The sequence below is a fragment of the Trichechus manatus genome, unplaced genomic scaffold, assembly GCF_000243295.1.
Source record: "Trichechus manatus latirostris isolate Lorelei unplaced genomic scaffold, TriManLat1.0 scaffold00144, whole genome shotgun sequence".
Lineage (NCBI taxonomy): Eukaryota > Metazoa > Chordata > Mammalia > Sirenia > Trichechidae > Trichechus > Trichechus manatus.
The window spans coordinates 1,675,267-1,699,801 of NW_004444080.1; the positions used below are offsets into that span (position 1 = coordinate 1,675,267).

Consider the following 24,535-nt stretch of genomic DNA (forward strand, 5'->3'; position numbering starts at 1 on the left):
GGGGGGCGGGGAGGTGACCTTACTAAACAAGACCTTGCCTAAACAACACCCAATCATTAATGATGCTACTCTTTGCCAAAAGGAATTTGAAATTGTGTCTTTGTTCATTATTTAAAAAAAAAACCCATTGCTGTCGAATGGATTCTGACTCATAGTGACCCTATAGGACAGAGCAGAATTGCCCCATAGGGTTTCCGAGGAGTGGCCGGTGGATTTGAACTGCCGACCTTTTGGTTAACAACAAAATGCTTAACCACTTCGCCACTTTAGTTGTCCCTAAAGGCTTTCCTCTATTTACCAGAACCTTTGCCGTTTTTGATGATGTTCTTATGTTGGCAAACACAGATGAACTCAATAGAAAAACATGGAAGAAGTCTTTTCCTGTAACACTACTGTGTTCTTAGTGGAGAAAAAAAGAAATGCAAAAACAGCTTCAGTGGCAACATTTTGGGTGCCTCATATTTGGGGCTGAAAATTACTATCCTATCCAAAATTTGGACCATACAGTTTGAAGGAGCTGCCTTAACTACCTTTTTGGAGATTAGCTGGAACTTAAACTTCATGCAGAACCTACTTCAAAAACTAAGAAATAACTTTGACTTCTTTCCTTGAGCTGTTTTTTATCTGCCATAATGGTTTCTTTCCCCCATAAATTATTGCCTTTCTGAGGGAAGAAATAAATCAATAAAATTTTCTGTGAAGTTGTCATTGTCAGTATGAGGATATTTTCCAGAATAGCAAGCCATTATTGATTGTACTTTTGCATACTGACAAACCCGGGCCACTTTTTGGACATTGGTCACTTGCCGTAAGTGTTACACCTGCAGTTGTCTATTGCATGTCTGATGACGCTGGTTACTGCCTACTCAATGGGAGAGTCACAACACAGGGCTTGCTTTTGTCTTTTCCCATTGTGGCACACATACAACGTGAGAATATTTGCTCAGCACCTGGGGATAATAGCTCACAGCTGTTGGTGACTGGCTTGGGGGTTCTGGCTACCCCAGTCCCTGCCCAGGCAACTCCATTTAATCACACTGGTTGGCAAACTTTGTTCTATAGAAATAATGATGTGCATATTAATTTTTATCATTATAGAGGAAGCCGCATTATAATCTCTGTGGCTTCACATTTTTAACTTTTCAGTTTGCTTATTGAGCAGTCATTTATCAAGTACCTTCTGTTTGCTCACTATATATGCTGGGCCCATTTTTTTTTCCAGAAGGCTACCCGTAATTTCATCTCTTCATGTATAGAGTTGGAACCTTTGCTATTGTCACCTGCTACCATAGAATCAATGTAGTTTTGTGCTCATTTCGTGCAAATTACCGTGTTTGGTCTTTGCCCCAGCCTCCCATGTTCACGTTTATCAAATTAGCTGGCTACAGAGAATTTCTGGTTGATCCATGACAGGCTGAGTGTGGAAAATTGTACTCCTGAGAAATTCCAGCAATTCACTAGATATCACTGTTGTTATCTTTACCTAAGGATGCCCCCCCCTTTTTTTTGGTGGGGGGAAATGAGCATTGCTGTTTAGAAGGTGGTTTCACATTACCTTAGCCCCATCACATTGCAGCGCATAGGGGAATTGTTTGTGAGACAGCATCCATCAATTCTGTATGCTTGGAATTGGGTCTTTTTGAATCTTTGGCATCTTTGATCTAGTCTTCCCATGGTTATCAGAGGGTATGTTTTAAAAATTAAATCTGGTTATAGAACTTATCTGCTTTAAGTCCTAAAAGACTAAAAGAGGAAATGCAGACTCCTTAGCATGGCACAAAAGGCTCTTCTTGATGTGGACTTTTCCTTCCTCTCCTGTCTGTTTTCTGATCCCTCCTCATACCTAAATCCCTGAAGCTTCTCAGATGGCAGTGCTTCTTCAAGCTTTTGTGCTTTGGACATGCTCTGCCTGTTATTGCTTCTTTCCTGCCCACCATATTTACATGGCTGACTGTTAAGTCATGCTTAGCCCTATGGAAGCTCTTCCCACACAACATTGTATGATTCTTTGTTTACACATGGGTGTCTTCCCTCTACCCTGTGGGTACTTGCGGGCAGGAACCGTGTCTTATTCATCTTTGTACGAGTAAGCAACCAAGTAGCACAGTACACTAATAATGGGGAGTCATTAAATGTTTGTAGAATGCACAACTAATGGAGCATAGAACATTTCAAGATAGTTACATAATCTTTTAAAGTAATTGCTTTTCAATGGAAAGTGACCAAGACAACCTCTTGGAATGATGTGAAGTGCTTTTTCTTTTTATCACAAATCAATCTGTGTTGCAAGAGTGATAGTTTATTGCTTTCTTTTTTTTTTTTAAACCCAGTTATTTGCAACATGGATTGCTAGATATTGTAATAATGTTGGGATAGAGTTTGCATGTACCATCAATTTAGTTTTGTGAACAAGGACTGTCCCCAGGTTGGCACCGTCATTCTTCATTGCCATAATTAGTAAATTGTCAACATGACCAGATGGTATAGACTCCAGAGGTTGCCCTGCAGCATATACCTTGAGAATCAATAAGGTTTGTTAGGTCTCCGATCTCTCCATGTGTTACCACAGGTCAACAACAGGAGTCAGGTCTTGCCGAACATCTAAAAGTGTGATGCTTTAAGGCTTTGCTTTGGATGAGAATCTGTACAGCAAACTAGAATGTAACCTGGAGGGTGCTTGGCCTGTGCTCTTGTCCTGTTTATAAATTTTGGAACTGGAAGAATGTGAATTATTGCCAGTGTAATTGTGAATTCCTGCCGAAAGACTGGGGCCAAGCAAGCTCCAGAATGTAGGTATGTGGGCTTGTCCTCACCACACAGAACAACTGTGGAGGAGTACCTCCTATGGTGATTTGACTCTTAGAAGAACTGTTAGGAGCGTTCCCCTGGAGCTGTTGGTTGTGTTGATTACACCACTCAGTGGCCACAAGTTAAAGGAGGCAAAATTCCTTCCTGCCCACTGCAACTGCTCAAGTGGAGGGACCTGGTGTTACCACATCTACTATTATACTACACACATTGCTTGTTAAAAGATGATGTTGGTTAAGTCTGTTTAACATTTTGAGGTCTATGCTGTCCTAAGAAATTTCCCATGATTATTTTCTTCCTCTTTAATTACTGTTCAGTCTCTGTCCCGCCTTTTACCGTCACACTTCTTAAGAGAGCATTCTCTCTCTGTTTTTACTCAGCCAGTCAACTGATTCTGGCCTGGCTCTGGCTTCCTGACTCTACTCAAACTGTTCTTGCCAACGAAAGAGTTAGCAAAACCAAATGGCTGTGCTTTTAGTCTTCTTCCTACTTGATGCGTCTGTAGCATTTTACTCTGTTGTTGTTAGTTGCCTTCAAGTCGGCTCTGACTCATGGCGACCCTAAGTATAACAGAACAAAATGTTGCCTGGTCCTGTGCCATCTTCATGATCATTGGTAACTGGACAATGTTCTGTTGTAATCCAGAGTTTTTATTGGCTAGTGTTTGGAGGTAGATCACCAGGCCTTTCTTCCTAGTCTGTCTTAGTCTAGAAGCTCCGCTGAAACCTGTCCACCAAGGGCGACCCTGCTGGTATTTGAAATACTGGTGACATAGCTTCCAACATCACAGCAATAAGAAAGCCACCACGGTAGGACAAACTGACAGATGGGCCACTCTCTGATTCTGGAAACTCACTTTTCTTGCCTAGTGCCCAATGTTCCATCTCTTTCGTTTTTCCTCCTTATATCTCTGGCCATTCTTTCACAATCCCCCATACGAGTCCTTTCTCTTTGCCCACCCTGAAATGCTACTGTTTTCTAGGGCCTTATGATATCTGGTTATAGGCACTCTTTATGAGTGTTTGTACCACTTTCTAAGTTTCAACAACCATGTATGTTTTGTTGACCCCAAATCTTCATTTCTTGAGAACTAGAATGGCAGCTCCAAATGTGGACTGGATTCTTGCTTCCTGCCATTGCATCAGCAGAGGCATTTACTGGTCTGGATGGTTTCCACCACCAGTGTCTCCCCACCCCAGATGTTGCTAGGAGAGGTGAAGCAGTCACCCACATGGGCACTCTCCTCTTTTCTTACACCGCACGCTCTTTCAAAAACAAATCTAAATTAAAATCTAGAGTTTGCTTATTATTTAAAGCCAAATGGCATGACAACTTAATTCAAACCAAATAATTTAAATATTTACTTTGCTTTAAGCTCATAAAGTGTCAATCATTAAAAGATATTTGCACTTACGGAATACAGCTATAATGTAAACAATATTTTATTGTTATAGAGGTTAGGGAAATACAAAAAGTACTTTTTTAATGGATAAAAAAAGACATTATAGTTCTTCTTGATTTTTAAAATAGTCTTCTTCGTGCCATCATTGTACCTCTTACGTACTTCTATTATAGTACTTATCACAGATAATGCAACTTTTTTTTTTAATGGGTAAAATAGAGATGATAAGAATACCATCTCATAGGGTTGCTGAGAGGATTAAATGAGCTGTTGTATGTAATAGAATAGCTCCTAGCTCAGAGTCAGTGGTATTTATGTATTTGCTGCTATTACTGTTATTACTGTTATTTGTTACTCCCCCTTGCCTTTGGACTCCTTAAAGTGCACAGAGAAAATGCTTTTTATTATTTTATGTGTAGTACCAAGTTTTAGTCCTCACTATATAATAATGGCTCAGCAGTTGTTCGAATGCATTTTGAAGTGTCCTCAAAAAATGTTTCTGCATGTTGTTTTAGAAAACACATTTGTAGATAAAGGGAATCAGTCCTGTAACTGTCAACCTCAAGGACATCCTTCCTTTCTTACTGTCAGTTCATTACAGTGGTTAAACGGCTAAATATTTTTCACGATTTGGACTGAAAAATATATTTGTGACTATTACAACAGAGCCATGCTCTCTCTGGCACAGATGTACTTCTTAGAAGTTGTAAAAATCCATGCTTTTAAATAAAATTACATTTTAAATGCACTAGGAGAGTTAGCTATTCAAAAGAAATCTGGTGAATCTTTTGTAGACTGAAGAATCCTATAGAAAAGAGAATGAAAGCACCCAAATTTATCGGTTTCAGAAATTCAGATAGTCATTTTGGGATTTTCTTACAGTAAAGTTTTTTCCACACAATAATAAACCCAAAACTAAACCCACTGTCGTCGATTCTGACTCATAGCAACCCTGTAGGACAGAGCCCCATAGTGTTTCCAAGGCTATAAATCTTTATGGAAGCAGACTGCCACATCTTTCTCCCGAGGAGCAGCTGGTGGGTTCAAATCGCCCACCTTTCGGTTAGCAGCTGAATGCTTAACCACCATGCCACCAGTGTTCCTCTACATAATAATAGGTATGTAGTCATTGGCTTTTGACTGGAAGAGGTTAAATCGTGCCTCATCTTTGCTTAGGTGTTACAGAACGTGGTAGGATTGAAAAGTACCTCAAGTTCCTGTCTGATCTGGATTTCTTTGAAGCCTTTGTGTGTGTGTCTGTGTGTCTGTGTGTCTGTGTGTGTATGTGCACGTGTGTGTGTCTAATTAGAAAAACCAATTTGTGTGATCTTAAATATTTTATTATTAAAAAATATTGCCATTTGTATAATTCACCATGAAAGAAGGCACAGATATTAATTTTGGGGGCTTACCAAAGTAAGCTTATATTAGGTCAGTTAAAAGCTACAAGTTTACTGTTATTATTTTTTTCCAGATTTAGAGTCAAGACCTAAATCTCTTTGTTTACTCCATCAGCCTCATTCAAGCTGCTGAATATAGCCCAGTATTGTCTAATGTTTATCTTTTTCAGTAGGCAGATTTGCAAACATATTCTTTTGATCTGTGCGTGAATGTATCTTAGTCCATTGCCTATCTCCATATGCTTGATTATAAAAGATTGCTATTTAACCAAATGGATGTCTATAATCCAAACAGACATAGCAAAATATAGTTATCTAGACCTACTTATTGGCCAAGGACACAGAAATAGTGAACATAGAAACTTGGTTTCTTTTACTACACATTAAGAACTGGTTTTAGCCTTTTGATCAGAAGAGCATATCTTTGTTCTTGAGTTTTAAAATCAAAGAATTTATTAATGTTTTATGTTTAATAATTACTTGTGAGAGTAATTAATTAATTGTGGATCATTGATTTGAGACTGCTCTATTTAAAAAAGAAAATGTTTAATTTCCATAAAGAATTGTGTATAAAATTTTTTATTCCAATTATTATAAACTGATAGCTCCACTTGAGATTTAATTTGACATGTGTACTCATAATACTCATAGTGTCTCTAAGAATTTCTTAGGGAAATTTTATGTTTATAACAACTAGATTAATGCAACTCAGACATTTACAAGATGTCATGTAAAGTTTCATCTATAACTGTATAACTGGAAAGAAACTTCTGCATTTTAAAATTTGTACAGTCAGGTTTTGACTTTCATGGAAATGATAATGGGTAATAGAAGTAAAGTAGAGGTGCCAGATTTCCTTTAAGGCATTGCCCTAATTTATTTATCAAATATTTATCAAGCTGTTACAGTAGAGCACAAACTCTGCTTTTTGCTGTGTAGTGGAGGAGAAAGTCTTATGCGAGTAGCTGTAGCCCAGTGAAGAGGACCGTGTTCCTTCCCTGCCGATGGAGATATCTGTGAAGTGCTGTGAGAACCTTGAGGATGCAGACTTGGAGGGTTGCAGCTGTGCTTGGCGGTGGGAGGGTGTTGCTAAAGAAGGTCTAAATGAGGAGGTGATGCATGCGTTTTGTGATGCGTTACACAAATGGCCCCCAATTACATGAGAAGTCATGTATAACCTTAACCCTGCCCCAGTGTTCAGGGGTTCTGAGCATACGCGGAAGGGAAGAAAAGTGGAGATGGGAGGGTTCTTGGTCTGCACGTTGGTCTACACGTCTTTTCTGAGGATCCCTTCAAGTGTGTAGACCAGAGGCTGACAGCTGGGGCTCAAAGTCAGCCCACAGATATGTTTTATTTGGCTTCATAGCATTTGAAAACTTAAGATAGTCATCAGCATTTCAAAAATAGGAAGATTTCACGTGAAAAGCCAGCTGGAAGGCTGAGTCAACTTTCCTGCAGGGTTACTAACTAGGTAGCGCTGAGGAGCAGCTGCTCTTACACATACCAACTGCCTGGCCTCTGCAGGTTTGCAAACCCCTTCAGTAGTCCTTGGTTGACTCTACAGGCAGTCCCCAGTTACGAATGGGATCGTTGCTAAGTGTGTCTTTAAGTGGAATTTGTAGGTAAGTCAGAACAGGTGCCTACAGTTCTTATTTAGCCTTACTTTAGTGCAAGGAAAGGCTTGAACCCTTTTCAATGATGTAAAAGCTGCAAGTGCAGCAAATGAAGGTGATATGATGAAGAATGTGTTGCAAGTAGGGGCTGGTTCAGTTGTTTCAAAGTGGGGGCAAATTTACGTAACATTAAAGGATGAGTACGAGTAGTCCCTAAGTCGAGTTGTCCATAAGTTGGACGGTTGTAACCTGGGGCCTAACTGTAGTTGTGTTCTAGTTGAGGGTTAATGAGCTCTATTCTCACCCCCATTTCCTTCCTTTTCCCTGTCTAAAAATCAGCATTGACAGCAGACATCAACCCTTGAAAACTGAAAAAATTTGGTGGCCATAGTTCATTATGGCCTTCATAGTTGTATATTTTTCGGTGCTTAACATATGTTTATCATGTTCATGGAAAGTGCTTATATATCTCCTGTTTTCTCTTACCCCCTTTATTTACTGTAGGGGCAAAAATGTTGGTTTTCATTTCATTTCATTGCAGAGTGGCCAAGAGACAAAATTATCTTAAGCAAAGATACCTCCACTTTAAATAAAATTCTCTAAACTTCTATGTAGTCTAGATAAAATTTTCTTGCAGTGAATTGAATTCATAAATAGGATTTTGAGAATCGATGTGTTTTTATTTTAAGCTATTTTACTTTATCTTAATGTATGTCTAGTTAGTCTAGTACTAATAGAGTGAAAAGTGGTTTTATTTGTAACTTTCCTAAATTGTTTCCTTAATTGTATAAAAATTATAAAATATTTTTTTTCTTTTCTCACAAAATTCTGCCAGCGAGTTGAAAATGGTGACTTCAACTGGATTGTTCCAGGAAAATTTTTAGCATTTAGTGGACCACATCCAAAAAGCAAAATTGAAAATGGTAGGTTTTTCTTTATTTTACCATCCAAAAATTTATTTTGGTTCATCTTTTTTAATATTCTTAATTTCCTCAGATAATCCTTTCCTTTTGTAATATTCCTCAAAGAATATCTGTTTATAATTAAAAAAAAAAAAAGAACAGTAGTAATTAGTGTGTTAAATATTACAGTTCCAGTAGGTGGAGGTATAATCACTGTTGTAAAGCTTGAAAATTTTCAGGTTGTCATAATTAGGATGACCTCTTTGTCAGACGCAATTATCAGAGAAGAATTTGAGAACTAAGCTAATCAAACCAATAAGCAGGTTGCTGTATTCTGTTAGTGTTTCTCAGATTTTTTTGGCAACAGAGTGCTACATATCAAGATATTCTTTGGGGAACACCATGTTGAATAATAATATTGTTGATTATAGGTGTCATTTATTGAATACATGCTAGTTACTAATCACAGCATTATCTCATTTAATGCCCACGCAGCTCTATGAGGTATAGGTACTATTATCTCTATTTTACTTTGGAGGAAATCGAGGCTTATTAGAAATTAGGGAATTTGCCCAAAGATTCATAGTAATAGGCAGAACTGGTGGGCTCCTAAAATATTGCCCTGTGCTGATCTATTAATTCCATCACAACAACTAGAAACAATTTTCTAGCTGATAGTAATTATATTACTTATTTATGGTATATATTTAGCCATAGGCATACATATTCAGGAAAAAAATAATAAAAGCAAAACAAAATATAACCCTCTTGAATGAAATATGGTCAGTTATGTGAGTTTTCCCATTGGTATTTATTTTCTACTTCTTCATTTTTTTTTTTTTTTCATTTGCTAACATTCCCTAAACCCATTGCTGTCGAGTTGATTCTGACTTATAGCAACCCCATAGGACAGAGTAGAGCTGCCCCATAGGGTTTCCAAGGCTGTAATCTTTATGAAAGCAGACTGCCGCATCTTTCTCCCCCAGAGGGGTTGGTGGGTTTGAACTGCCAACTTTTGGTTAGCAGCCGAGCGCTTAACCACTGTGCCACCTGGGCCAGAAGACAAGTAATGATGGACATCAAAGATTTAAGAATAGTTTATGGAAGAAGTACATCAAATTGGAAAAATATGACTCATGTACATAATACCTCATGTTTTGTCCTTGAGGTCCAACACCAATCCTTAGAGTGAACATAGTTTGAAACCCCTGGACTCCATTTATTCTTTCATCATCATCATCATCATCAGTTATTTCTTCTAAAACTTAGTTTCATTATATATTGTTGTTCATAAATTTAGATTTAATAATTTGCTTGACTTTCCCAAAGCATGCTTACAGTTTTATACCTGTGACATTTCTAGTAAGAACTCTGCATGGATCGTGGTTTTCCACTGTAGACGAGTTAGCCAGGTCTACAGATTTTAGCCAACAAATGGGAGACCTTTATGTGAAGCCAGAATTCAATCTTCTCATTCTTGAATTTGCTAATGAATCGTTTTTGCTCTGGACATTGATTAATTAACCTCTGTTATGTTGGATTGTTAGGAATAAGATACTGAATACCTGAGTAAACTACTTTCTGACAGTTGGTCTCTCAAGACAGGATTTAATAAACCTACCTTTTTCACAAAATTGTCTGACTCAGGCACAGAAAATCTTAGGTGTATTGTTTAAATAGTGACTTTGTTGCTGGATGTACGTGCGGCAAAGCAGAGGGAATTTTGCCATTTGGGATTCATGTGTTTTACAAAAGTTTCTTAAAGAGTAGATGAGAGAAGTAATTTTAAAAATCATTTAAAATATGTAATATGTAATACATGCTTATTTTTAAAAAAGAAGAAAATGCAGATGAGCTAATAAAAAGAACATAAAAATGACCTATAATTCTACCCAAGTTTACTAGTGGTGGGATTATTGGTGATTCTAATTTTCCTCTGTCTGCTTTTCTGTATTTTTTAGCTATAGACATTTTTTCTCTATATATGCATGCATGTGTATACACACACACTTATATATTCTTTTTTACAAAAATGGGATCATGACATAATTACTGTCTTATAGCCAGCTTTTTTTCACTCAGCGTATCACAGACTGCTTTTCATGGCAGTAGATATAGACCCTATGTTACCATTTTCTGTGACTGCATTGTATATTATTCTATTGTATGACTATGCCATGATTTAATGTATTTTTAAATGAAACCTAACTTGTTTACAGTTTTTCACTTTTTAAAAATTGCTATGGTTGGCATATGCATTCATAAATCTTTTGTAGCTCTAGTTTCTTCTTTAAGATAAATTCTTAGAAGTAGAGCACCAGGTAAAAGGATATGCATAGCTTGTGTGATAATTCTTAATTGTAAAAGTCTTTTAAAACAATTTTTTTTGGACCCACTTTGAAATATGGGGAAATAATTATAGCCACCATTTACTTATATGCCAGGAATGGTGCTAAGCTTCTTGTACACACATCGTCTGTTACAGAACCATCCTCTAGAGTAGGTGGTGGTGATTTTATAGAAGAGAAGATGGACACTTAGAGGAATTACTTAATTTTTGCGGATTCACATAGCCAGTAAGTGGGAGAATATGGATTCAAAAACACAGGTAGATTCCAAAGTCTATGTTTTGTTTTGCTTTTTTAATTTTTATTTTCTTAACCAAAGAAGTACCTATTAATGTAAAAAATTTTAGCAATACAAAGACTAAAAATCACCTGTAATTATACAATCAAGAAATAGCCACTTTCTTATGTGAAAAGTGGCACCGAATGTGAGTATAGTGAGCGCAGCATGACCAGAGTAAATGATGTCACTGAGAAGTGCTCAAGAGAAAATGATGCCTGTACTAAAGAATTTGACACATGTAAGAGGGCAACAACTCCAACAAAGACCAGAAAATGAGTATATGATCACATAGGGATGGGTATAGGCATATAGGTATATGGGTAGGTACAGATGTATATATATGTGAGAACAGATAGAAGTATCTATATGTATGTGTAAATACAGGTATGTGTGTGCAGGCACATATACTCATTGAAGACATAACTACAGATACTCCTCAGACATAACTAAACACCTTCCGAGACTGGTTTTCTAGGTTTGAGACCTTAGGACCGTATAGTCTCATGGTACAACTCAGTCAATTGGCATAATATAGTTCACAAAGTTTATGTTCTGCATCCTAGTGAAGTGAGTGGTGTCTAGGGTATTAAAAGCTTGCCAGTGGCCATCTAAGATACAGCTATTGGTCTCTACTCGTCAGGAGCAAAAGAATAAGAAGGTAACCAAAATCTCAGAGAAGAAACAAGTCTACAAGGCTAATCACCTACATGAGCCAGGATCTCATCTACCCTGAGACCAGAAGAACTAGATGGTGCCCAGCTACCGCAGCTGACCATTCTGACCGGGATCACAATAGATGGTCCCAGATGGAATGGGAGAACAATGTAGAACAAAACTCAATTTCTTAAAAAAGGCCGGACTAACTGGACCAGTTTAGACCAGAGGACTCCCTGAGACTATCGCCCTGAAGCACTCTTTAAACCTTGAACTTAGCCTATCCCCTGAGATTACCTTTTATTACCTTTTATTGAAATAGCAGATTGGCACACAAAATAAAGGATATTACACATAACAGTGCTCTACTAAAAACTATCTATATGAGACCAAAAAGTCAACATTTACTCTAGAGCAAAGATGAGAAGATAAGGGGCAGGGAAACTAGAGTACTGGAAATAGAACAACCAGAACACAATTAAAGAGAATGTTGACACATTGTGAAAAATGTAACTAATGTCACTGGACAATTTGTGTGGAAATCATCAGTCATAAACCTAACTTGCTGTGTAAATGTTCACCAAAAACACAATAAAATATTGTTTAAAAAAAAAAAAGAACCCCTTTTAAGATTCTGGCCTATATACCTTTATCTTTTTTCCTGTGCAAATATTGTGCCCGCTCACATTGATGAAAAAAGGTCTGAAAAGTGCCATTTACCTAATTTTTGCCTGGCCTTTATGATGTAACAGTTTCATCTAAGGCTGACATTGATAAAATGTTGATAAATCCCCATTTTAAGATCTGATTCCCACTAGAAGTTCCATCATATTTTTTTGTATAAGGCTGTAACTGTAAACTTTTCTTTTTTAAATTCAATTTGTATCTTTTAATTGCTCTTAAAAATACTGTCCCACGTATAGTACCACTTGTTCTATATGAAAGTGTGTATTCCACCGCAGGATGAAAATCATTGGTATAATCAACTAAAAATGGTTTTTGTATTTTCTAGTAATCTATCCCATTGTTTTCATGTTGGTGACTTTTATTTTGAAAAGTTTCAGCATCGTTTTGTGACTTACAGAAATAGATTCATGCTATCTTCATGCTAAGTTCCTTTCAAGAAATTTTGTGCCGCTTATCTTCTCTTGTTTGGGATGAAGTTCCTTCCTAGCTTTGACAGGAAGCTGCCCTTGGTTGTTGTTTTTTTTTTTTTTAATTGTGCTTTAGGTGAAAGTTTACAGCTCAAGTTAGTTTCTCATACAAAAATTTATACACACATCATTAAGTGACCCTAGTTGCTCTCCCTATAATGTAACAGCACGTTCCTTTCCACCCCGGATTTCCTGTGTCCATTCAACCGGCTCCTGACCCTATCTCACTCTGGATAGGAGCTGCCCATTTAGTCTCGTGTATCTACTTGAGCTAAGAAACACTCTCTTCGGTATCATTTTATGTCTTATAGTCCAGTCTATTCTTTGTCTGAAGAGTTGGCTTCAGGAATAGTTTTAGTTCTGGTTAACAGAGAGTCTGGGGGCCGTGTCTTCTGGGGTTTCTCAAGTCTCAGACCATTAAGTTGGGTCTTTTTACTAGAATTTGAGTTCTGCACCCACTTTTCTCTTGCTCCATCAAGGACTCTCTGTTGTGTTCCCTGTCACGCCCTTGGTTGTTGGGGTTTCTCAGCGTCCCTCTCCCTCAGTCCTACAGGTGATGGGCTTAGTTAGCTTCTGCTCGCTTTGAGTTTTGTGGACCTCCCACGCAGGGTGGGTCTGCTGGCATTCTGTGCTCCTGGGACCAGTCCCTGGGCTGCCCTTGTGATGGGCTCAGAAGGTCTGGTGCGGGGGAGCTGCTGTGCAGCGCAGTGCAGTGGTTCAGGAAGAGTCTGGGAAAGGCTGGGAGTCCCAGCCCCAGGGACTTACCCTTCACATGCTGTTCCTTTAGCTGATAAACTACTGGGTGTAAATCACCTTCATCTTGTTCCCTGACCATTCCTTGAAACTTAAAAAAAAATTTTATTGTGCTTTAGGTGAAAGTGTACAGAGCAGATTAGTTTCTCATTCAGACATTTATATACAGTTTCGTGACATTGATCACAGTCCCTGCAATGTGCCAGCACTCTCTCCCTTTCCACCCTGGGTTCCCCCCGTTTCCATCCATCCAGTTTCCTGTCCCTTCCTGCCTTCTCATCTTTGCTTTTGGGCAGGTGTTGCCTATTTGGTCTCACATACTTGATCGAAGAAGCACGCTCCTTACGTGTGTGATTGTTTGCTTCATAGGCCTGTCTAATCTTTGGCTGAAAGGTGAACTTTGGGAATGGGTTCAGTTCAGAGTTAGCAGGGTGTCTGGGAGCCATAGTGTCGGGAGTTTCTCCAGTCTTGGTCAGACCAATAAATCCAGTCATTTTTATGAATTTGAATTTTATTCTACATTTTTCTTTCGCTCTGTCCGGGACCCTCTATTGTGATCCCAGTCAGAGTGGTTGCTGGTGGTAGCTGGGCACCATCTGGTTCTTCTGGGCTCAGGCTGGTGGAGGCTGTGATTCCTGTGAGCCATTAGTCCTTTGCACTAATATTTTTCTTGTTTCTTTGGTTTTCTTCGTTTTCCTTTGCTCCAGACAGGATAGGACCAGTAGATGTATCCTAAATGGCCTCTCACAAGCTTTTAAGACTCCAGATGCTACTCACCAAAACAGGATGTAGAACATTGTCTTCATGAACTGTTATGCCAGCTGACCTTGATGTCCCCCGAGACCATGGTCCCCAGCCCTCAGCCCCGGTAACTCAGTCCCTCAAGGTGTTTGGATGTGTCTAGGAAGCTTCCATGACTGCCTTGATCAAGTTGTGCCGTTCTCTGTATTGTGTATTGTCTTTCCCTTCACCAAAGTTAACACTTGTCTGCTATCTAGTTAGTGATTTCCCCTCCCCACCCCTCCCTTCCCTCATAATCATCAAAGATTGTTTCTGCGTGTAAACTTTTTCTTGAGTTTTTATAATAGTGGTGTCATATAATATTTGCCTCTTTGTGGTTGACTTATTTCACTCAGCATAATGCCCTCCAGATTCATCCATGTTGTGAGATGTTTCATGGATTCATCATTGTATAACTAAGTTTTTGTTTTGAACTTTAAAAAGTAATTTCATGATGGAATTTATGAACTTGATTTAATTCCAGTGAAATCTTGGTACCCACCCCCCACACTTTTTATTTTTCCCCCAATTTGAGAAACCCAGTGTTTCCTAAGGAACCCTGTAAGTCATTTTAGGGGTTTGTTAGTAGACAAGCTAAGACTTTTAAAGAATTAATCAAATAGCTGTTGCTAGGATGTAGCAAAAGGAAGCTCTAAAATCTTGAGACCTGTGCAGAATGCATTATAAAGTCTTAAGTGTGTTTTTGTGTCAACAGAGAGCAAGTAGGTGTTTCTTTCAGCACGTCTTGATTCACATTGTAGGAGCGTGGGGAAGAGATGAGCCCTACTCTTTTTTTTGTTAAACAATTTTGAATTGATGAATGATACAGCAGTAGAACGAAACATTTTGGGTTTCAAATTTTCTGAAAAACGTATTTTAAGTGGCAACGTCATTCTCACCTCTATTAAAAAACAAAATAAGACAAAACAAAAAAACCACCACCAGAGAGGGATAGCTTGAGACAGAGAATCCCAGTAATCTGATGCATCAGCCTGCTCTTTTAATGAGAGAAGCCGGTGGAAAGAGCTGGGGCAGGTTGAAGCCTGGCCCTATCCCTTCCTGGTTGTGACTTGGTAGGTTTTTCAGTTTCTCTGAGCTTCCATTTCCTCATATATCAAGTGGGGAAAGTATGGTCCACACTGTGGGCATCTAGTGAGGGTTAGAGAGATAACATACGTAAAGTGGCTTGTATAGTGTCAGGCACGTACTCTAGTAGGTGCTTATTACTATTTGCTGTCGAGCTGTCTCTGACCCAGGTGACCCCATGTGTGTCAGGGTAGAACTGTAGTCCACAGGATTTTTCGTAAGTAGCTCCCTAGGCCTTTTTTCTGAGGCGCTTCTGGGTGGACTCAAACCTCCAGCCTTTTGGTTAGCAGGTGAAGCATGTTAACTGTTGGCGCTACCCAGGGATGTGCAAACATGTTTAAGATTTTTAAGGAATTAATAATCAAATAGCTGTTGCAAGGATGTAGCAAAAGGAAGCCCTAAAATCTTGAGGCTTGGGCAGAATGCATTATAAAGTCTTAAGTGTGTGTTTGTGTCAACAGAGAGCAAGTAGGTGTTTCTTTCAGCAGGTCTTGGTTCACATCGTAGGAGTGTGGGGAAGAGACGAGCCCTACTCTTTTTTTGTTAAACAATAAATTTTAATTTATCAGGGACAAGTGTATCAGGGACTCCAGGTGCTTATTAGATAGCAGATATTATGATTATTACATTGTTTATCATTTATGTGCCTAATAAAGACATATTTTATTTATTCCCACGTTTATCAGGCCATTTTGCAGTTTTTACCTTTGATAATGACTGGGTAAACTAGTCATTTGATTCTGCTGTTCTTCAGTTTTCTCAACTTCAAAATGAGGGACTGGGATGAGATGAACTGTAAGATCTCTTTTAGTTCTGAAATTGTATTTCTGGTCTTCATCGGCTCAACTCCTGCTGCCTGCAGTCTGCATGCGCTTTTCTGACACAAGCGCCCCATCTAGTGGTCAGATGGCATAAAGGCAGGATGAATGCTCCTTAAGCTCCGTGTCTGCTCTAGGATTCCCAGAAAGCACACGGCCAAAACAAGTGTCCCATCAAAAGCACCCAGATACACTGATGACACTCACAGTTGTTCAGAGGTCATAGGGTATTTCAATTGTTTGTTGGCTCTAACTAATTTTAAACACTTTTGAGGATTTTTAAGAAATCTGCTCACCAACTCCAGCAAGTGCATATGAGACTTTGGGAACCCATTAAGTTCATCAGGCTCTTCCTTTATCTCATATAATGTGGGTGCATATAAGGTTCCCTTATTTGGATGCCTAACAGGTAGAACCAAGTTGGGTCTTACATGAAGTCAGCCTCAGCGCAAGCCCTGGAATCTGACTGCCTGGGTTTAAATCCTGGCTCTACCTCTTACTAGCTGTTTATACATGGGCTGGTTAACTTTTCCAAGCATCAGTAATTGGGTAATTGTAAGGTTTAATCAGTTTAATCTACATAAATCACTTAGCATAGTGTCTGGCACTAGTAAGTGCCCAATAAATGCTAGGTGCTGTATTTATTACCATTATTGTTCTTACTTCAATGTCCTGTTGCCATATTTGGACAGAGTGCCTGTCACATAGTAAGTGCTCAATAAATGCTAGGTGCTATATTCATTACCATTATTGTTCTTACCTATTGTTCTCATCCTGTTGCTATATTTGGACAGTTCTGTCCAGTATTCTTTTCTCAAAGATACTCACAGTTTTTCTTAATAGTCTGATTATGTATATTATCTATAATGCCATTTACTCTTCATAGAAATTCATATCTGAAAAGAGCGGTTCTTATCAACTTCTGGTGGGGAAGGAGATAGACACCAAATCAACCATTTGCGTACTGGGTGAAGGTGTCATTGTGGAGGTGCAAGGTGTGGTAGGAACCTCCCTCCCGTTCCGTTTATCTGCCCATTTTGCAGTTTTTACCTTTATAATAACTGGGTGGACTAGTCATTTGATTCTGCTAGAAAAGCTCTTATTTCATCATGCCAACCTCAGTCCTTTTTTGCCTTTAGACTATGTCTTAGTTATCTAGTGCTGCTGTAACAGAAATACCGCAAGTGGATGGCTTTAACAAACAGAAACTTATTTTCTCACAGTTCAGGAGGCTAGAAATCCAAATTCAGAGTGCTGGCTCTTGGGAAGGCTTTTTCCTTCTGTCGACTCTGGAGGAAGATCCTTGTCTCTTCAGCTTCTGCTTCCTCATTCCTTGGACATTTCCATGTGTCTTGTCATCTGTCTTACCTCACCTCTGCTCCTCTTGCTTGCTTGTTTTGATCTCTTATATCTCAAAAGAGATTGACTCAAGATACATCCTATACTAATCCTGCCTCATTAATATGCAAAGAGAAGCCATTCCCAAGTGGGATTATAACCACAGGCATAGAGGTTAGGAATTGTAACACATAACTTGGAGGGACACAGTTCAATCCATAAAATTCCACCCTTTGGCCCGACAAAATTCCTGTCCTTCCCACATGCAAAACACCCATCACATCATCCCCAAAGTCTTCAATCCACTCCAAGTCTAAAATCTCATCCTCTGAATCATCTAAATCAAATATGGCTGAGACATTAGCCATATTCCATCCTGGGGCAAAATTCCTCTTCATCTGTAAGTCTGTGAAATCCAGAATACAAGTTATCTGTTTCCAAAGTATAGTGGTAGAACAGGTACAAGGTAGACATTTCCATTACAAATGGGAGAAACTGGAGGGAAAGTAGGGATAACAGACACCAAGGAAGTCTAAAACCCAACAGAACAATTTACATTAGCTCTCAAGGCTTGAAAATAGTCCTTTCTTCTCTGAGACCAGGAACCCTGGTGGCACAGTGGTTAAAGTGCTCGGCTGCTAACCGAAAGTCCCTTGGTTCGAAACCGCCAGCTGCCCTGTGGGAGAAAGATGTGGCACTCTGCTTCTGTAGAGATTTACAGCCTTGGAAACCCTGTGGGGCAGTTCTGCCCTATCCTATAGGGTTGCTGTGAGTTGGAGTCAACCAGACGGCAGTGGGTTTGGGTTGGTTTTTTCTCTGAGACCAACTAGGCAGTGGTCCTGCCTTCTAGACTCTGGATGTTGGCCATGCCCTCTGGATTCTAGGTGGAGGCCCCTTGGCCCTGGGCTTCAGCTTCACCTTCCAGGTCCTCTGAGATGGCAACTCTGCCGCCTTTGTTTTAGCCCCATTTTCCTAGTCCATCTGAGTGGCAACCCCACCCCTTTGACCCCAGTAGGCCCCATTCTTCTGCCCTTCAGGCATGACATCCCTGCCCCCTCAGCTTTAGGTGGTGGCCCCATCTCCCTGGCACACTTTAACAGCAGCCCCACACTCTGGAACTGAGTTGGTGAAGATCCTACTCTTTGAAACTTGGAGGCTGTGGCCTTACCCTTTGAGATCCAGGAGACCATGGCCCTATCCTTTGAAACTGAGAAGGCCTTGCTTCCTGTGCTCCTTCCAACAGTTCTACTGATCTCCTAGCTGCTCCAGGAATGGTTCTTTTTTTTTCTTGGAGGACGACACATGTAGCTCCTTTGGCTTGTGTCCTGCCTGTAGAAACCCAAGAGGCAGACAGCGTTCTTTCCTTTCATTCTTTCTCTGTCCCCTTCAGTCTAGGCTGATAGGGTTTCTGCTGTGGTAGTTGGTTAGATCCGTCAGTAACAGGCTTAACCTCTTTAACAAAAGATCGTGTAGCCACTTTCTTGGTGATCCATCTGGGACACGTGTCCTTAATTTGTACAACAGAATTTTCCAAATCTTTTAAGTTCTGTCTTCATTTTGCATAGTTCATTTTTAAGTCCATCTCTTTCCTCTCACATTTTACTATAAGCAGCAAGGAGAAGCCATGTGGCCACTTTAAGATCTTGCTTAGAAATCTCATCAGCCAGATATCCAAGTTCATCACTTACAAGTTCTACCTTCCATTAAACATTTGAACGTAATTCAGACAAGTTCTTTGCCACTGCATAAAAAGCATCACCCTTTCTCCATTGTCCAATCACATGTTCATCATTTTCTTTTAAAGCCTCACCAGAAGCACAGTTAATACCCACATTTCTAGCAACATTCTGTTGCTGGCGCCATATGTATTCTCTAAGACGATAGAGACTTTCTTTATAGCTCTCCTCATTTCCTTCTGAACCCTCACCAGAATTGCCTTTGATATCCATAATTCTACCAACACTCTCTTCAAGGCAATCTAGGTTTTTACTGTTAGGCACCTTAAAACTCTTCCAGCCTCTACTCATTACCCAGTTCCGAAATCGCTTCCACATTTTAGATATCTGTTGGAGCAACACTCCACTCTTCCAGTACCAAATTGTGTCTTAATTATCTATTGCTGCTATAACAGAAGTACCACAAGTGGATGGCTTTAACAAACAAAAACGTATTTTCTCACAGTTTAGGAGTCTGTGAGAATTCTGAGTGCCAGCTGTAGGGTAAGGCTTTCTCTTTCTGTCAGAGTGCCAGCTGTAGGATAAGGCTTTCTCTCTCTGTCGGCTCTGGAGGAAGGTCCTTGTCTCTTCAGCTTCAGCTTCCTGGTTCCTTGGAGATCTCCATGTGTCTTGGCATCTCTCTTACCCATGTCTGCTCCTCTCACTTGCTTGTCTGATCTCTGTATATCTCAAAAGAGATTGACTCAAGGCACACCCTACACTAATCCTGCCTCATTAAAATACAAAGACAACCCATTCCCATAGGGAATTATAACCATAGGCATAGAGGTTAGGAATTACAACACATCTTTTTGGGGGACACAATTTAGTCCATAACAGGCTGTAAATCTGTTGATGGGAAGTAATTTGACAAATAAACCAACTGGGAAAACACATTTGATCTTTTCCAAGTAGGAAAGCATTTGTTTAAAGGTGCATGTGTAAGTCACTGTTTCTATGCAAAAGATTACAAATAAAATCTGTATTACTTGTTAGCTCAAAAGCAGCACGGTCTATGAAAATAACATTTATCTGGACCGTGGACTATTTAGGTCTACATTCCAATTCTGCCTCCATTCCTTGGATGATCTTGGACATGTGTATCAGTTAGGGCTTTTGGTTGCAGGCAGCAGAACTAACTCTTGTAAATTAAACCAAAAAGGCATTTATTGGAAGTAAGCTAGACAGCTCACAGACTCCAAGGGAAGACTGAAGAGCTAGGTTTAGAAAACGAGCTGGATCCAAGGGAGAAACTGTATCAGCAGGGTCCAGGCAGGAGAATGGAAACCACACCAGGTATTAGAACAGAGATTGTTTAATACAAGGAATTAGTCACAAAGAAGGCTAAAAAGTAAAAAGGCAACAATGAAGAAACCAGAACATTATGCAGGCAACAGCTACTGCCTTTAAGACCGGGAAACAAAGGAGAAGAGGTGAGATTACCAGACCCTGGGGCTCTGAGTAGAAGCCAGAGGGCTCGTGTTGGGATCTCGGAAAGGAATGCCACACAGCTCGTGTTTGGATTTAGGGGTTGAGGAGTGGAGACCATGAGGCTGCACTCCAGCCTCTGAGATGCGTGAGGCTGGTTGGGGCCGGGTGGGCTGAACTAAGCTGGAAGCTCTGGCTGCTCCTATTTTTGCTGCTGAAGTGATGCTAGCAGGAGAACAGGAAAAAGTCCCTCTTCTGGCCTTCAGCTGCCTGAATTGCCTCCATTTGCAGAACTGCTAGGAAGTCAGCTGGAAAGGTAGTCTGGGAGATGTTAATATATGGACCCCAGCACCACAGAGCAGGGTTGATTTGGAGCTGGAGCTAAGAGAAAGGAGGGAATGACCAGCTAAGCAGGATCAGAGGCAGCAAGAAATAGAGCCAAAGGCACAGTGCAGGAACTGCCTGGTTGACTTTGCTAGCTGTTGCTATCGCCACTCATGGAGCCCACCATCATGGATGAATTTTGAACAAGAGCAGCTACCTTGGTATTCAGTGAATCAGGGAACTCTGAATGGTTTCTAGTGTGCTGAGAAATCAGTTCTCAACGCTTGGGGCCTGGGCTGATGGGGCAAGTCTAGGTCACGTGTCTGTAATCCAGCTAACTTTGGAGCTCCGGTCAATACTCACACGATGGTGGATCCTCCCCAAATAGAATGGAGTTTAGAGCTGAGCACCTGTACTCCCCCTAAAAGAAAAATGTCCAGAAAAATATTACTCAATCTCTTTTAATTTCTCAATCTGTTAAATAGGGCTAGCCAATTTGAATTTAAGAGGTTGTTTTAAGGATTAAAAAGAGAAATTATATATAATTGTAGTTAGCACATAGCTGTCCTGTCGATTCTTAGTCAGTGGTGACCCCATGTGTGTCAGAGTAGAGCTGTCTTTTATAGGGTTTCAGTGGTTGATTTTTCAGAAGTAGATCTCCAGGCCTTTCTTCTGAAGTGCATCTGGGTGGATTCAAACCTCCAACCTTTTGGTTATTAGCTGAGTGCTTAACTGTTTGTGCCACCCAGAGACTTGAATTAATACATAATCTGTGGTTAATAATCATTAATCTCCTTTGTCAGGGGATTGTATTATAGACTAAAACTATACATCTGGTAAAAAGGTTTTAACTGTAGTTGAAAATTATTTGTCAAGTGGAGAACAATGCTCAAGGTGGAGCAAAAAGCACCAAGACTCATTCTAGGCCTTCTGTAAACACTTAAATATTTCAAGGATGCCTTTGTTTTGGGGATGGAAATAACCGAAATGTCCAACAATAAACCAATGGATAAACAGAATGTGGTACATACAGACAACGGAGTATGACTCCACCAGAAAGAGAGCTGAAGTCCTGATAAACGTTACAACACAGATGAACCTTGAAAACAACATCACGCTGGGTGAAATGTGAGTCACAAAAGGACAAATATTGTGTGATTCCACTTAAATGATATATCTACAATAGGCAAGTGTATACAGACCTAAAGTTATTGGTGGTTTCCAGGGAGGGGAAAAGGGGGACTCACGGCTTAGGAGACACTGAGCTTCTGTTAAGGATGATGGAAAAATTTGGAAATGGATAATGGTCAAAGTCACACATCATGATGAACACAATGTTACTAAATTGTACATATGAAAAATGTTGAAATGGCAAATGTTTTGTTACATATTTACATTTAAAAAAAAAAAAGCCTTTGTTTTGGGGGTGGGAAGAGTATGCCCCCAGGATTTGAATCTTGAAATTTTGAACTTCAGTGAGCTACTTCCAATACTTAGAAAAAGGGAAAATTGTTTTCCCTTCTCCTATGGTGTTTATGGTTATTCAGACAGCTACTTTTAGGAGTGCTCTGTGACCTCTTACTCTCTCAGGAAAGTGCTTTTCTCCTATGCTCCGTGGAGATTTATAAACCTTATTTTTCAGGGTCTGGGTTTTGTAAGATGATGTGTGCATTTTGCTTACTGCTCGTTTTTTCCTTAGGCTACCCTCTTCACGCCCCCGAAGCCTACTTTCCTTATTTCAAAAAGCATAACGTGACTGCAGTTGTGAGGCTGAATAAAAAGATTTATGAGGCGAAGCGCTTCACAGATGCTGGCTTTGAGCACTATGACCTCTTCTTCATAGATGGCAGCACCCCAAGTGATAACATCGTGCGGAGGTTCTTGAACATATGTGAGAACACGGATGGGGCAATCGCGGTTCACTGCAAAGGTGCGTGTGAGAACTCTGTGGTTACCTTGAGTTTGTCTTTCTGAAAGAGGGTGAGCCAAATATAGCAAATCATATAAGACAAAACCACTTAGTGTCTTAGAAGGTTTTTTTATTTCTGAAATTGAAACAGAACAATTTTAATAACTCCTTCCTTAAAGAAATGATAGCTTGAATGTGGACAATGGGTGGTAGTGTGGCTTGCTCGACAAGGCAGTTTTTCTGACCTTACCAAGCCCCTGCCACATGCAAGAAAACAATAACAACAGTGTCCTCAGGCTGCCAGAAACACCTTTAAATAGGTAAATCTGTCAAGAGCTAAGGACTGTTGGTTCCTTTCTTCCTTTTTTTTTTCAGAATTCCTCATCTCCTTTTCATCCTCTTCCTTTTACCCCATCTGATGCTTAAAACGGTTGCTGTCGAGTTGACTCTGACTCGTGTGTCAGAGTAGACCTGTGCTCCTTAGAGTTTTCAGTGGCTGATTTTTCAGAAGTAGATCACCAGTCTTTCTTCTGAGGTGCTCTGGATAGACTCGAACCTCCAGCCTTTTGGTTAGCAGCCAAGCGCGTTAACCATTTGCACCACCCAGGGACTCCATCTGATGTTTAGTGCTCCCATCTTCTGATCCAGCTATGTGGACCCTCATCTCACTCTGCTCCGCCTCTCCCCTAGTAGTCTTTTGTATCTTGGAACAGAGTGTCTTCCCTGCCCGTTGCTAGGGACTACAGCACACTGGGTTGAATGTGTCACTGCCACTTTGAGCTGAAAGACTTGGTTATGTAAATGAATTTCTGCTGGTTGGAAACTTTGAAGCAGGGGTTGTTCAGATTATAGGAGGTATACAGTTGCCACATTTAGCAAATAAAAATACAAGACACCCAATTAAATTTGCATTTTAGGTAAATAATGAATAATTTTTTAGTATAAGTGTTTCAACTATTGGATGGAACTTACATGCATTCTGTATTTTATCTGGCAACCCTATGTTAGTCTGCTAAGAAAATCTGAAAAGGCATTTGCTCTAAGCTTAGTTGTTAAACTCTGAGGAGGCTTAAATTCCATTTTCGATTTTCCAGTATGACAGAAGGTATTTTGCTGGGGTCTTTGATTTCAGCGGTGAGAAATCACTTTGGCCACCTGGGGATGGAGCCTCCAGTTCCTCCCATGCAGCTTTTCTTAATGCCACTAGGTGGTGCTGTTCTCGTGGTTTTGGTTCTGGGAACCAGCTTCTGTAGTGCTTCGTGCTAATTGTCTGGTAGGTGTTGGGGATTGTACCGTTCTTTTCATGTGCCTAGTGCTGCTGGAACTAACTTATTCAAACGAGCTTGGCTTTGGTTCTGACAGAAATTAAAATACCATTTTGTAGGCCCTTGTTTCTATGTTTAAGATGTGAGTAGGTGGAGGTACTTTGCTGAACATGTGAGCAGCTCAGGGAAGCTTCATTTTACCCGAGACCTGGAGAGATGGGAATGAGCAGCACGCGGCCTGACTTCGATGAGGGCTCCTTAAAGCAGGCTTTACCCCCTCCTGACAGAGCCGCCTCCTTCTCCCTCCCCGTTTCCTAGTAGGATGGGGCCCTCATTTTGTGGGACTTGCGATCCCCGTCCACCCGTGGGCTCGGTTAGGAAGGCGTCTCTTTGTCACTCACCACCGTAGGTGCTGCTGTTCAGGTTCTAATCAGGTCACAGTGGGGGTGAGCTGGCTTGTCCCAGGTTAATTCATCGGCACCTCAGTTTGCCTTTCCTTCCCATTTTGCCAGAGATTGCCCGGATCCAAGATAAAGCCTGAATTTCAAATATTTCAAG

General features: G+C 40.1%; 1 protein-coding gene across 5 annotated transcripts in view; it reads left to right on the forward strand.

Annotated features, from left to right (window-relative positions):
- CDC14A (cell division cycle 14A) overlaps window positions 1–24,535 on the forward strand; it is a 189,447-nt gene that overhangs the window by 98,949 nt on the left and 65,963 nt on the right. For 4 of the 5 annotated variants that reach the window (XM_023739992.1, XM_004385721.2, XM_004385720.2 and 1 more), the window contains 2 exons: window positions 8,059–8,146; window positions 22,503–22,733. In XM_023739992.1, the coding sequence (XP_023595760.1) occupies window positions 8,059–8,146; window positions 22,503–22,733 (319 nt within the window). The remainder of the gene's footprint in view (window positions 1–8,058; window positions 8,147–22,502; window positions 22,734–24,535) is intronic. The other variant, XM_023739994.1, reaches the window with a different exon arrangement.